Source organism: Vicugna pacos, chromosome 35 (assembly GCF_048564905.1).
Source record: "Vicugna pacos chromosome 35, VicPac4, whole genome shotgun sequence".
Lineage (NCBI taxonomy): Eukaryota > Metazoa > Chordata > Mammalia > Artiodactyla > Camelidae > Vicugna > Vicugna pacos.
Genome location: NC_133021.1, coordinates 26,429,502 through 26,443,838, shown reverse-complemented (window position 1 = coordinate 26,443,838; position 14,337 = coordinate 26,429,502). Strand labels below are relative to the sequence as shown.

The window sequence follows — 14,337 nt, the reverse complement described above, 5'->3', positions numbered from 1 at the left end:
CAGAGCATCTCTCCGTTTCGTGCACTCAGCTTGTGCACTTTCTGTTCTCTGCTGCAAGCTGTTTCTCGCATCTTACAAATATGAGAAAATTAAAATCGTACTAGTGAGGACATATGAGGAATGTAATCTTGAAAGATGTGAACTACGATGATGTATTATTGCAGTACTTTGATATAAAATCAGAGAGGGACTGCTTGACAAAGCATAATATTGTTATCATTAAAAACTAAGTGTATTGGGGGAGGAGGACACATTTTGGAGGACTCGCCCATGTACGCACACTGAAGCCAGCACACACCTTCGAGGCGATTCGATGTGAGTTGTCATGATAAACCCATCCCCCGGGCATTATCAATGACCCGTGCTCCAAGAAACCAAGGTGAGAACCAAGAAGTGGAATCATTTTGTTATATCCTGCATTTATTTAAGCAAACCGAAGGTGTAGAGATAGGAAATTAAAGCGTTATAATGTTTTACAAATACAGAGAGAAGACACAGAATAATAATACCCTGGAGAGAGTGCATCTGAGAACACGGTTCTGTCACAGGAGAACGCTTGCAGTGACCACGTGGAAGCCAGGGCTGACGCATCCGTCTGTCATTCTCGTCCTGACATCGTTCGAGTTGCTTTAATAGATAAATCAGTGATCTGCTCTTACACGCGTGGTAATGCTGAAGATTATGGTCGCCTTGAAGGGTTTGTGAGGAACTGTCTATACATACACGATGCTAGGCTTAACATGTTACCTCAGCGCTGCTGTACATACACAGGGGGAAATCATGTCTTAGTACACAATTACTGTGACAGCCACTAAAATGTGAACTAGTTTGCATAGGTTAGTCCTTTGGGCAGCACGATGTTGCTCTAGTCCACCAAGGCTTAAAGATTCACAGTGTAGAGGAAAAAAACATGAATTAAAGCATTTCTACTAAAATATATTTTAATAGCTGGTGTTAACAATTTGCATAACAAAAGCCAAATTACATTAATAACATTGTATCCTTCTGTGAGCCCCTTTGTTTTAAAAACATGAAGTGTTTCCTATAAAACTGTATGCTGTCAAAGTCAGTACGATCTTGCAAAATTAAACATCAACTGCAATTCAACATGTCTGGAAGCAAACAGAAGCCAATCTGCACAATGACTCAGTTTTGCACTTTTATCACAGGTCAGAGGTCAACAGTCCCACACCCGGCCTGTAACACGCTCGGTGCTGCTTCTAAATGCTCAGCCGCTCACCGTGTGGACACTGAAAAATCGGGACTATGGTGCACTTTTCTCTTTTCCTTTAAAGTAAAGCATCCTTAACAGCAACTGGATTCCAAAGAAGTGTATTCTATGCAAACTGGGTACCATACGTCAAACACAAAAAGCACGTAGAATCCCCATGAATGTACCGGAGTAACATGGACAGCTGAGGAGGAGATCCTTCCAGGCCTGTGGATTCCAGGAGTCTAAGCATTGTGGAATGATGGCTACAGAAGCGTCATACAAGGCCGTGATTTTTTTGATTACCACTAGTTGACAGTTGCCTGGAAAGAACCTTAATGAGCATGGGATACTTCCGAAAGAGACTTTCATTTCAGCATTCTCAGCTTGGCTTATAGAACTTCTTATTAACTAAAGCTTTCTCACTTCCATGCCGCCTTACCCAAAACAACCACACTCCAGCCACTGTCAGCTTACCAGAAGCAAAGGCCTAAGGTGTAATGGATTTATGGAGTGAATTTCATCTTGTGTAATGAATTCAGCCTCCTCGCATCACTCTTCTACCTTACCATAGGTATCTTAAATCTCAACCCTAAAGTTAGTGTTTATGCATCTCAACTATGTATAAATCCACAAAGAATCTTTCAGAAATAGATGGAAGAAGTCAGTATTTTCTCAAGTTCTAAACCTCTAGAGGGAAAACAGAATCAGCTATCACCTGTCATGTCTGTCAGGAGCACCTCACTTTCCCACCATAAAAATATCAATCCTATAATAAAATATTACCATAGAACAGGCAGAAACTTGCTTGCTCGGTTTGCTTTCCAAGACCATAGCAAATAAACAAGCGCGATCAAAAAGGCACCTAGATGTTTTTATATCTCTATATTGTACTTTTGGTATAAACGATATCCACTCTATATAGAGGGGGGTGTTATTAAAGGATCACACACATTGTCTTTAGCTTTTCACAAAAAACATTCCACTGGAGACGGACAAACAAACCTGAAGAAAGAGATGTACCTCTTGAGCTTCCACTGTCTGTTTTCTAAACGTCTGCTTCCCAAATGTCAGCGTGCTGCCTAGCTCAACACGGAGAGGAAAAGGAAAGGAAGACCGCGGTACATCTGCCAAAACCGCATCTCCATCGTCCTCAAACAATGAACCCAGGGGCACGACAGGGGCCGGTCTAACCACATCCATATCCACACAAGGTGCTCCTGGAAATCATGCTTGCAAGTTCCCGTGCGGTCTCTGGACATGGGGGAGGCCTGAGAAGATGCAGGGACGCGCAGAGATCTGACAAGCAGGTAAATATCTCAGAGATCTCAGAGTGGGCTACACTGCGGGGGTGTGAATGACAACAAGAAGACGTGAAGAATTCATCTTGCCACAGGTTAGAAATAGAAAGCTTTCCTCGAGAACAAGAATTAGTGAAGTCATTTACTACAAAAACTTACACCCAGAGCAATAGATTCTGTTGCTTCGATCCTCTCTCTCTCGAGAGGTAACCCACGTACAGCTCTGTTTTCGGAACCTGTTCAAAGTGTGTCAATCTGCCCTTGTGCTTTTATTTATCAGGCCTGAGAACACATCAAAGTTGTGCATGCTCTCTGTGCTGGGGCATTTGCACAGTCTTCTTTGACTTGATTTTTAAAAGACTTGATTTTTAAACCCATCTTGAGCTGTCGGTGTCATGTATGAAGCATCTGTTGCCAAATCGAAGGTGTGAGGGGGTGTGTGGAAAGGGGGAAAGCTATTCAGGATTGTAGGTTTGAAAATGATGTTGTAAAAATAGCACTTTGGTTCTACATATATTGTTTCCTATATTTCCACTGAAATGCTTAATATCCCGACAGGCCTTAGTAACAGTGACAACACTGTCAAGTTATAGTATCAGGGACATGTGACATCTCGTTCTCCCTCAGTCTTTATAAATTAACTACCCTCTAGTTAAATCCTGATAAGATCTTAATTTCCTAACGCTGGAAGCAGAAACATCTGGCTATGCACTGTGTGAAGCAGAAAATGTTAGAATTATTCCCCAAATAAGTATTGACTTTTATATTGATTTTTACATTCAGTGAATCCGATTTTGAAATCAGCGAATAAGAAAAACAATGAAACATCCTGCTCCTTTATGGTAACTTCCCCGATAAATAATCATCATTTCAAGTCAGTCTCCTTTGAGCTTCCTATAAATGTGCTATTTATCAAAAATTGTACCCGTCTGACATTTAGTGTGCAAATTTAATCAAAAACTACTCTTTTTTATAATCACCAAAAAAGTGATCTGTCTGGGTGAATCATAAATATTTACTTAATGGTATAATAAAACTAAGAAAGCTTACTGCCCTCAGTTTTAATGCACAGAAATTTTTGCAAGAATGTTGCAAGTTCCACTTGTCTTTGTAGGTTTGTGCATAAGACAACAAAACAGATATGGGGTTTAGTCAATTAAATCACAACTGGCCATTTCAATCATAGAAAATCAGCCAAATCAGCCAAACTGGTTATGTGGTCATCTGTAAAATCCCCTCAAAAAAAAATCTCTAGTTATTTGCCTGAATTTTTCTTTTTTCCATTTTATGTCAGTGTCATGCTGATGCAGCTTGAGTGTAATAAAGCTTATTTAATTACTCTTTCAGCCTGATAAATAAGACTACAGGTTTTCAAAAGTATCCACTTACTTTTCAAAGGTATAAATAAATGAATGTTTGCCTTTAGACTAATACACATTTCCATAAAAGGTATTTTAAGGGATATTTTGTTAACTTCTTTGAACATATCACATAAGGCAGATATCCCCAAGAACCAGGCATTTGATTACGTTTTTGTAACTCTGCTTTTTTCAGTTTCATCACAACTATAGAGTCAGACCATATATGAGGGCCACCCTGTTGCAAGTCCCAATAAATGGCACAATCAGAAAAACACAGAGTTGCTGACTAACGTTCATCTCTCCAGCGATCTTGACTGGGGACTCCAGGTAAGACTTCATGACATGACGGTCATGGCTGTGAATCCAACAAGAGCCTGCAAAGTCACTCATTTGAAAATGAAAATGTGACAACAATTTTTTTTCTAATGAACAGGCAGGTGGGCCTGTACCTCAGATCTCTGGTGTCCTTTCTACCTCATCTCTTGAATGTGATTTAGAAAATAAAAACCAGAAAGTGGAAAGGAAGTCTTTTTGTTAACCAGTTTCGGTGGCTAGATTTCCAGTCCAGAATCTGAATACCATTTTCCACTAGAAGAAACCAGATCCTCTGTCTCTCTGAGTGGAGCTGGTAGTTTTTTGTTCGCTGGTTTCCTCCAGCACATTTCGTAATTCGACTTTGTCACTGGCTCCTATGAAGTTTTCTTTGCTTTTAGATCAACAGTGGCATTAAGTTAATGAAAGGTGTTCAATAAAGGTCTAAATCACTTATTTGCTAGAGTATACATCTATTTCCTAAGGTGTAAATCCCTCAAAACTAGAGTGCAATGCAGCAGGGGAATCTCAAGCAACTTTTCAAGTTATGTTTTTCTGATGAGCTGGCGGCTAGAGGAGACGGCTTTTAGATATCAGCCACGCTTTTTGTTTTAATAACAGGAATGGGCAGTGCGGCTGCCTATGTTACAGAAGCTTGAACCTACGGGACATGCAACAGGGTAAAAGCTATTAGTGTCAGGGAAATAACAGAGATGACCTTAAAATTTGCCCTTTGCAGAGTAGCTGTGAAGGTATTTGGTCCTGACATTCTTTGGAGCCAAGCATATATACTTGGGTTCACAGAACATAAGTGGACAGCAGGATATGCCTTGGTACAAATGAGAAATAAGTAGACCCAAGTCGGCCCAGGGAATGAGGAAATTTCTTTGTTCAGTAGAAGTTTCTAGATCCCTAAGGCCACCAGGCCATATAATTTTAACCAAACTGTCATTCTGCCACCGCTGACATTTATTACATTTGGCAATTTTCACTTGAATTGGAAATTGCCTCATGACTCAAAAGCGAAATGGTTTTTCAATTATTGGTTGTGTTATTGAATTAAGTGAATTGGCTTCTGGTGATTCCAAAGTGACAGCTAAGAAGTTTCGTATACTTGTTACATTTAAGGGACAATCGACATCTCTATTCAAGTCTACAAAAATACATTTTCCCAGAAGGGTTCAATAGCCAATCAAAGGAAACCATTAACACAATTAGCAGCACCAGGTCTCCAGACCTAATTATTTCGTTTGTACGAATTACCGAAAATGCTGCTGTTTTCAGCCCAGAAGTCATTCCTTCTTCCTGGTACCTGTGTGTCTAATTGTCAAAGGAAGGATAGACTATTAGTAAAATAACTGCCAAGTTGTCTTAAAAGTATCTGCTATCTTTTAAAAAGATTAGGCTTAGTATACATTAGAAGAAAGCTCAAAGGGCAAGGAGAAAGGATTAATTAACAAACTCGATGTAATTCGCTGGAAGCATTCCCGTTTTCCCAGTTCTCTGCACCGTGCCGTACATCCAGCCGGCGTCGATGGGCTGCACGTTGACAATGTAGTCGCCGTCCCTGAAGGACACTTCATCTTCATCCTGGGCACTGTAATCGTACATGGCTCGGTAGGTCCTCTGGGAAAGGAAAGATGGGGTCACATGGTGGACGTGAAACTAGTCAAGGCTGCAAACGCCCATCACAACAAACCAACCCACACATAGAGGAACCACTAGGGATCTTTCCAAAAACATCTGTTTCTGGAGTTCTGCAAACCAGACCCTGGTGTCTGTCCTAATTGTGTTCAAGCTCACTAGGCTAGCAAAAGGCATAATATTTGCAGTCAGAATGAGGACAGAGCAAGCCACTAAATACAATAGCCTGCCCATCAAAAAGTAAGCTTTGATAGCACAGGGAAATATATACAAGATGTTGTGGTAGCTCACGGTGAAAAAGAATGTGAACATGAATATATATGTATATTCACGTATGACTGAAAAATTGTGCTCTACACCGGAAATTGACACAACATTGTATACTGACTAAAACCCAATAAAATAAAAAAAGTAAAAAATAAAATTTAAATTAAGAAAAAGTAAGCTTTGAGGCAGTCAAGCCAACTCCTCCAGCTTCAGATAAGCCCAGACATCTTAGATTACATAGATCCTCCCCTAACCCACATTCTTCAGAGAACAAAACCCACCACAGTGGCAGACAAGTCACTACCACTGGTCCCCTGGCAGAGGTAATGGACTTTACTAAGAATTTTTGTTTCCTCTTGAAAATATTTAAAGCAAATTTTAAAAAATCCATAATATACTAAATAGGTTCTGTATCACAGTAATAGAAATTTAGCATATAAATGTCCTGAGTATTGAAGTACATATAATTAAATCCTTGTTATAATGAGGAAACGTTAAATTGAGTTTTACTATATTTGTTGTCATTTGAGGCCAAGAGTTTAGCTAATATTAACATCAGACAATCTCAAGATCAAGTGCATCCACAGACTGAGGAAACTGGCTGAGATTCAAAGAACTTTAGAGTGATTAAAGATACCTTATTACCAGTTATTAAAAAAATAAGTAGGTCACAGAGATGTAATGCATAGCACAGGAAAATAGTCAATGACATTGCAGTAACTTTGTATGGTGCATAATCTACACAAATATTAAATCATTATGTTGTATACATGAAACTAATATAGTATTCTAAGTCAACTATACTTCAAAAAAACATATTAAATAAAAAGATATCTTACAAACTGCTTAGAAGGGCCACCTGCTTCTAAGGGCTCAAAGGCCAAGGGACTGTGGCAGGAACTTGGAGGAGCAATTGCAGCAGAAGATGCCACATTTGGCTAAATGACCTAGAACACTGCTTCCAAACTCTCCATTTAATGAGTGACTCAGCATTCCAGGATTTCCAGGAGAAGGGAGGACTCAAAGACATGTGTTGGCCATGCCATTTAGGTTTCAGTGGCCATTCAACTAACTAGTTAACTTGCCCAAATATTTGTGCTCTTTTTTAACTGGATGAAGATCATAATTGACTACTTCCAATCATGAAGTAACAATTAGGATATACGTTTGGTAGATTCTTTGTATGTTTTATTGTTTACATGTTTTTACATCATGCCTTCCCTTCCCAACAGTTTACTTCTATATGTCTTGATACAAGTCACCATTTATCCTTTATATAAAAGGCATCATATTCAATTCAACTGTATTCTGTGTGCATTTATCTTCTGGAGATAAAATGGGAAGAGCAGGGAAGAAGGAACACTTCAAGTGGACACTCACCAGATGTGGTGAATGCTGCATTGACCGCATGGATGGCAGGCTGGTCTGGTGCATGTACCCATAACCTTGAGAATGGCTCTGCTGGTAGGCTCCGGGAAGAACAGGTGCTGGACATTAAACAGACACACACACACACACACAAAGAATCCTTAAACCCAGCCTCAAAACAAAGCCCCTTCCCAGCCCTAAGTGACACCATGCTTTGCTAGACAATTCCGGAACAAAATGCCATTTTCAGTGCCACGTGAAATTTGAGCAGTGATGTTATAAGTGATCCCTTGATTAGCATACTTTTCCGTAATGAAGGACACATATGGGTAATCAGTTTAACATGCAGTTAAATATGTATTAGAAATGCTTGTATTATTCTATTGCAGATGCTATATTAAAATAACACAAATATAGAACAAAAATATCCCCTGGTCACTTAACAAAGTCATTTTTCACTTGGCCATGTGATCCTTGTAGGCATTTTTCCAAAATAAGAATAAGAAATTTAAAGGACTTTAACTGGATTGTCAAACCAATCACAGTGTATAACTGTTCTCATAGGATACCTAAAAATGGATGCTTTCAATATTGTGAGACATACAGCTGAATGCTACCTCTACAAACACGGTAACCATAGTGTATGTTCAGCAACGAAAGTTTGTTAAGCAGTTAATTAGTCTGTACTCTTGGAGGAAAACTTCATTTAGAATCTATGAGTTACCCATTGTATTTTGGCTATAAGTCAGCTGAGTAATGTTACAAAAGCCTGAGGAACCAAACCACTTAAAGAATTTCATAAACATTATCCTTCTACATAAAAAAGATAGTATTCACTTAGTTTGGGCTGTTTCCACCACTAATTATGGCATGTAAAAGACAGCTCCAGTTTTGAAGAAGACCGAATTCTAGAGAAACCAACACAGGAGCTACGTAAGATCCCACAAAATCAGCAGAGTGTGTGTTTCTCTGTAAGTATGTTTCAGCATTTTTAACCATAATCATGAGCTATATGGCAGTATTTTAGTAGGCATACCCTTCGTTGTGTTTTGAATAATTATATGATCCACTAGTAAAACTTGTATAGATATATGCGCTATAAAAATCCATAATAGGTTGCCATCTTTGTTCAATCAGTTTGAGTATATAAAGTAATTATCAGAGGCTGATTTATCTAGGACAGTTATTATAATAAAAGAATAAAGCAGATGTAATTCTTGGGCATGATGAATAATTAATGTTTTATAAGTGGCACATTCATTCTAATGATATATGAGAACATCAGACTTTAAGGAAGTTTAATCATCAGAAAATTACAAATCATTAATCCGTTCTCCAGATAATTATGATATTAGGTTAAATGGGGATTTTTAAAAAATAGTTCTTGAGTTAATTCATATAACAATGTTGTTACAACTGTGTTTATTTAATGCCTTTCTAGAGAAAGATCTTTACTTGCCCAGTAGTATATTATAAAGTGATTTAACATCAAATACTTCAGAAATTAGCACTTTTTAACTCTGTCAACTCGGTGTAAATATTTAATGTCAATAGATGTCAAGGACATTGTCAAAATTCACTCAAGAAGAGGAGGGAGTGTATAGCTCAGTGGCAGAGTGTGTGCTTAGCATGCACGAGGTCCTGGGTTCAATCCCCAGTGCCTCCATTAAAATAAATTAATAAAAACCTAACTACTTCCCCCATTTCCCCCAAGAAAAGAAAAAAAAACTTCACTCATGATGAAAAAATAATGAAATTCCCACAAACATCTAGACCAAATTCTGACTAAAAGACTTTTCCTTGTGTTGGAAGCCGGAAGCATTGACCATTCATTCACTTACCCTCTTGACCATCAGCAAATATTTAAGAGTCCCTGTGTGCACAGAGCTCATGGCCTTGCCTGTCACTTGGTAAGCTTGCATAAATGTTAACAATTATCACTGCCCCCTCCATTCAAAGTACGCAAGCATAAGAGACAAAAACAATTGCCTTCCCAGAGCCGTGATGGCCCCGCACATCCGGCCTTTGCCCAATTAAGGAAATGGCTCCGGATACTTAGAGCATTTCCTTCAATACATTATTAGTCAATGCCTCCAACTGCATCCCCAGGCCAGCAGTCCTGAACTGGGTTTTATCCATTTAAACAAGTCATTTCTCCATTATTATTTAATTGGTAAATACTTAAGATTAAACAAGCAACCCTTTAACATTAAAACAAGAATTAAGCTTTTAATCCTTTGTTACGCTTTGAACTAAAATCTTTACATTTTGATGTACAGTGTCAAGCACAATCACCTTAAAATATTTTGGAAAAAACGCAGGAAAGGACAACGACGGAAAAAAATCTCAAATATGCTATCTCGCAGGTGGTAATAGGCTGACGTTTGCACAGGCTGCACCTCATAACCCCAGCTAGTGCCCATCAGTACTGACAACTCAGGACTGTCGTTTAACGGTGTTCTCTAACTTAGGCTTTTAAAAATGACACAAGTTCATGCCTCCTCAATTGTTCGAACCTGATCTTCAAAGGGAATCTGTAGCGACCGTCAAATACAGAAGGCAGAGAAAGTAACGTATTCGTCTTAAACATGGGTGGGCTGGAGAGAGCAGGAGAGGTTAGGATGAGAAACCTTGGAGTAAATACACTCTATCTTGCTTGTATGGTTTCTCCTCATGCCTTATCGATTCTTTCCATCTTCCTCTCTAGGTACATTATTTAATCAAAGTCTCTTTGGGGTTATCAAACCTTGTTATCTCCCCTATACCTGGTACAATACAAGAGGTTTTAGGACACCCCTATCAGGACTATGAAAAATATAACTGAGAGCTCAGAGGAATCTACTTACTAAAAGCAAATTTAGAAAGAGGCACAAACATTGCTTTTTTTCTTGTTCTGTTTTTTATATGAATTTTTTTAATAAAACATAAGTGAAACAAGCAAAAGGAAAATTTCAAGCATTGGCTTTGGAAATTGGGTTTACTAAGAATCTGGGTAAAAGATAGCTCTTCCATGTATGAGATTATCTTCCACGAAAATATAGAATTCAAAGGGTTTTGCAAAAGCAAGAAGTTAGCCTAATTTTGCCACAAACAAGGACTTCTTATGAAAGAGAAGAACACACAGTGCCCTTTTTATTAAATAGTGGTCAGATGCCACAAGCCTTGGTACAGATGATGATAAAGGTGTGATGGTCTTCCAACCCAAGACTCTTGAGGTTGGGGGTTTCTATTTCCAAAACATAAAAGCCACAAAACAATAGCTTTCATTATTCTAAGGCAACAACAAAACACAACCTTCACTTCGCATTGGTAAGATTTATTGACAAGAGATCTGGAAGCTGACTCCAGCACTAAGGACTTCAGGCTCTATTTGAAATGTCCCATAATATTTATAAAACCAAAATCTCTCTTCTAGTGCACGGTAAATTCTCCCACAAACAGACAACACTCATATTTCCTATTTAAGGTTTATTCTTACAATGGAAGGAGATAAAACCAAGATGAAGAAGTAAGTAGACAAGAAGATCATAAAACAGAAGTCGAAAATGAAGAAAGAAAAACTTTTAGGGACCTTCACAAATTTGAAACTGGAAAAAAAAATAAGGACATTTATGTAAACATGCAAAGATTAAAGTAAATGAATCAAAGAAAAGCACCCAAAATAAAAGTAGAAAAGCATCCCCTCAAAAAATGTCCACTCTTGGGGAGGTACACAGAGGAGGTGGGGGGAGACAGGGAGCATCTTCCGTGTACCTGGTGCTTTATGTGTTGCCCTTAAGTAGCAGAACAGACAGGTGCTATTCCCATTTTAGAGAATAAAAATAAAGAGGCTGGGAGATGAAGCCGGAAGGCAACCGAACGATCATCTCTGCATAGTGACACATCATGATACAAAATAATTGCTCAAACTTTAGAAATCATACGTAAAAATAAAAGCAATCATGGCTATTTCATACATTAAATTTTCAGCTCTGGCATGGGCCCTGAACTGTGGGGAGGAAAGGAGGAAAGAGGAGGTTTCAGTCACTTGCAGTGAGTTTCAACCCTGGCTGCACATGAAATTCACCTGAGCTGTTTTAAAAGCGGGCTATGTCCAAGTCCCCCAGATTAATTAAATGTCTCTGGGGTGGTAGTGGGAGTGAGTGGACCCTGGTGTTTTATCCTTTTCATCTTCCAAGTGGTTCAAATAGGCAGCCACAGTGAGGAACAACTACGCTACTGGCGGCTGCTTCTTCTCCACCTGACACAAATTTAGGGGCACATGGGACACTATTTATGCTACTCCCAAATTCCCTCTCCTCCCCTGAATGGACTGTTTGTATCCCACCAAATTCATATGTTTGAAATCCTGACCCCCAACGTGATGGTATTTGGAGGTGGGGTCTTGGGGAGGCGATGAGGTCATGGGGGTGGAGCCCTCATGAATGGGGTTAGTGCCCTTATGAGAAGAGGCCAGAGACCTAGCCAGCTCTCCTTCCATCATGTGAGGACACAAGGAAAAGGTGGTGGTCCATGACCCAGAAGAGGGCTCCCACCAGCCCTGACAATGCTGGCACCCTGATCTCAGCCTCCCAGGCCCCAGAGCTGTGAGAAATCAACAGACAATCCTCCCAGTCTAGGACCTGCTGTGAGAGCAGCTGGAACAGGCTAAATAAAGCACAGCACCAGCTGCCCCATGACTTGTCTCTATTCGTGGAGGCAGACATTTAACCCGGGACTCAGCCCAGGATCGTGGGAAGAAAGCTGAGCCGAGAGGAGGCTCCTGATGGGATCACTGGGAGGCCAACGTGCAGCACGCCTGGCGAGGAAACGCCATGAGGCAGCACCGGTGGGTGGCAGACTCCTAAAGCCCACCCCCCACTCCCTGGGGCAGAGCAGGGCAGGGCCCAGTCACCATCTGCGAGGAAAGGGAGACTGCAGCCAAAAATATGTCTTTATGATGATAAAGTCTCCCTTTCCTCCCCAGAGGCCTGCCCCCTAACCAGGTTGATAAGGTCTTCTGCGGGGCAAAGGCAGGGCAGGTGTGCGGTGATCCCCAGACAAGATCAGAGTCTCCTAAGCTGAGCACTTCTCAGCAGTGACACAGACCCACTGTGCGCTCTGCACCTGCCTGGGCTGGCTCCCAGGACCCACCCCACCCCCACCACCAAGTTCATTCCAAGGAAGAACCTGGGGACGGAGGGGTGAGGAGGATCATTGCCCCGGGAAGCCCACACTGCCTGTGGTGTGGTGGGTCATGAAGGTGTCTCTGTGTCCTTAGCAGCTGGATTTACAGAAGGGCAGCAAGACAGCCCAGCAGCTACGGGGTGCTTCCGGATGGCTTGATCGCTTGATTTAACAGTAGCAATCTGTGATTCTATTTTCTTTCATGTATCACTTTTTCCTGGAGCTAACTGTTAATCTCTTTTATTATCTGCACTGTTCCAGTCATTTGAGGTACAATTTTTAAAATGTCTTTGCAAAATCAAAAATTATCCCTCAAGCCAATGCTACGTTCCTAACAGTTCCTCCTTCTAGACTCCCATGCCATCTCTGTTTTCATTTTCTAGTCTAGTCTTAGAGGAGTTTTATTACTATAAGGTATTGCAAACCTCTTTTAAGAAAATGTAGGATACATGAAGATCTTTAAACGCCTGGGCACGTGCCTCTGTGAAACTTGCTGCGGGAAAGATGTAACATAGGATTCCCAAGGAATGCAAAATATGGACACAATAAAATTTGAATAACGTAAATGAAATGCTTACAATTAAGGAGACCAACTCAGTCTGCTTGGGACTTTTCCAATTTATGCACTGAAAGTTCTGCTTCCCAGGAACCCCTCTGGTCTTAGCAAATTGGCACCATTGGTCCCTCTACTTACACCATGCCAGGCTCTGTGCCCAGCGCGTCACAAGCCTTAGCTGGTATAATCGTCACCATTTACAGACGGTAAATGCCCATTTTACAGACAGAGAATCTATTGAAAGTTAGCAAGATTCAGCAACTTGGTCAAAAATATCAGAGCCACGTGGGAGCTGGTGTTTAAATGCCAGCAATCTTGACTCCAGAAACCAAACTATGGGCTACACCACACCAGAGTGATGACGGAAGAAACGACACAACAGCACAAGAGTAATTTACAAAGAAGCACTGGAAACTCAGAAGCACTGTGGTCTGAGAGGAGCTTCTAGGAGAAGTGGGGGCTTGATCTGAACTCGGAAGATGCAGCAGTGAGCTATGCATTCCTGCCGTGGGGCAGCCAGGAGTCAGAGGGAAGGGAAAGAAAAAAGGGGAAAAAAAAGAGGTTTAATGTTTGGGGAGATATGCAAGGCAGGTTTCTCATGCTTACAGAGGCAACTCTAGTTCCCCAGGGCAATTGTCATTCAATCACCTGATCCTGTACGAGTAACTGTAGGTCTGTGTTCCCATCACGTCTCCGAATATGACATCAGCCACCTTCCCACTGGGCAGTGGAGGCCCCCATTATGACGCCACTTAACAATTTTCAAAATCATTTTGTAGAACACTGCCCGAAACATGTTACCTCCCCCAGTCATCATCAGCATAGTGACAATCTCCACTCCCACAGACACGCTAAGACTCCAGCAGAAAATACAATTAAGTCCAGGAGACTATTTAACCATTTTCTTCCCTAAACTTAAATGATAAGACTTACAATGTCGCTTTAATCAAACGCAAGTTGAATGTTTAAAGATTCTTAATTACCTGCTAATTACAAAAGGAAACATACGTTAAGTTAGGTACTTTTCAGAACTATGCATACATACATCACATTTGACCATTTCATTTATATATTTGGCTTGGCTGTCTCAAGTGAGAACTTCTAAAATACTGTTTTAGGACTCTGCAATTCCTAACTGTTGAAAAAGACACA

At 40.4% G+C, this 14,337-nt stretch overlaps 1 protein-coding gene across 3 annotated transcripts in view; it reads right to left on the bottom strand.

Annotated features, from left to right (window-relative positions):
- Nucleotides 1-402: 402 nt before the first annotated feature.
- The window catches only part of NEBL (nebulette), a 310,669-nt gene continuing 296,734 nt past the window's right edge, over nucleotides 403-14,337 (bottom strand). For all 3 annotated transcript variants that reach the window (XM_072955282.1, XM_072955279.1, XM_072955280.1), the window contains 2 exons: nucleotides 7,476-7,582; nucleotides 403-5,810 (listed from right to left, as the gene is read on the bottom strand). In XM_072955282.1, coding sequence (XP_072811383.1) covers nucleotides 5,634-5,810; nucleotides 7,476-7,582 — 284 coding nt within the window. In that variant the 3' untranslated portion in view covers nucleotides 403-5,633. The remainder of the gene's footprint in view (nucleotides 5,811-7,475; nucleotides 7,583-14,337) is intronic.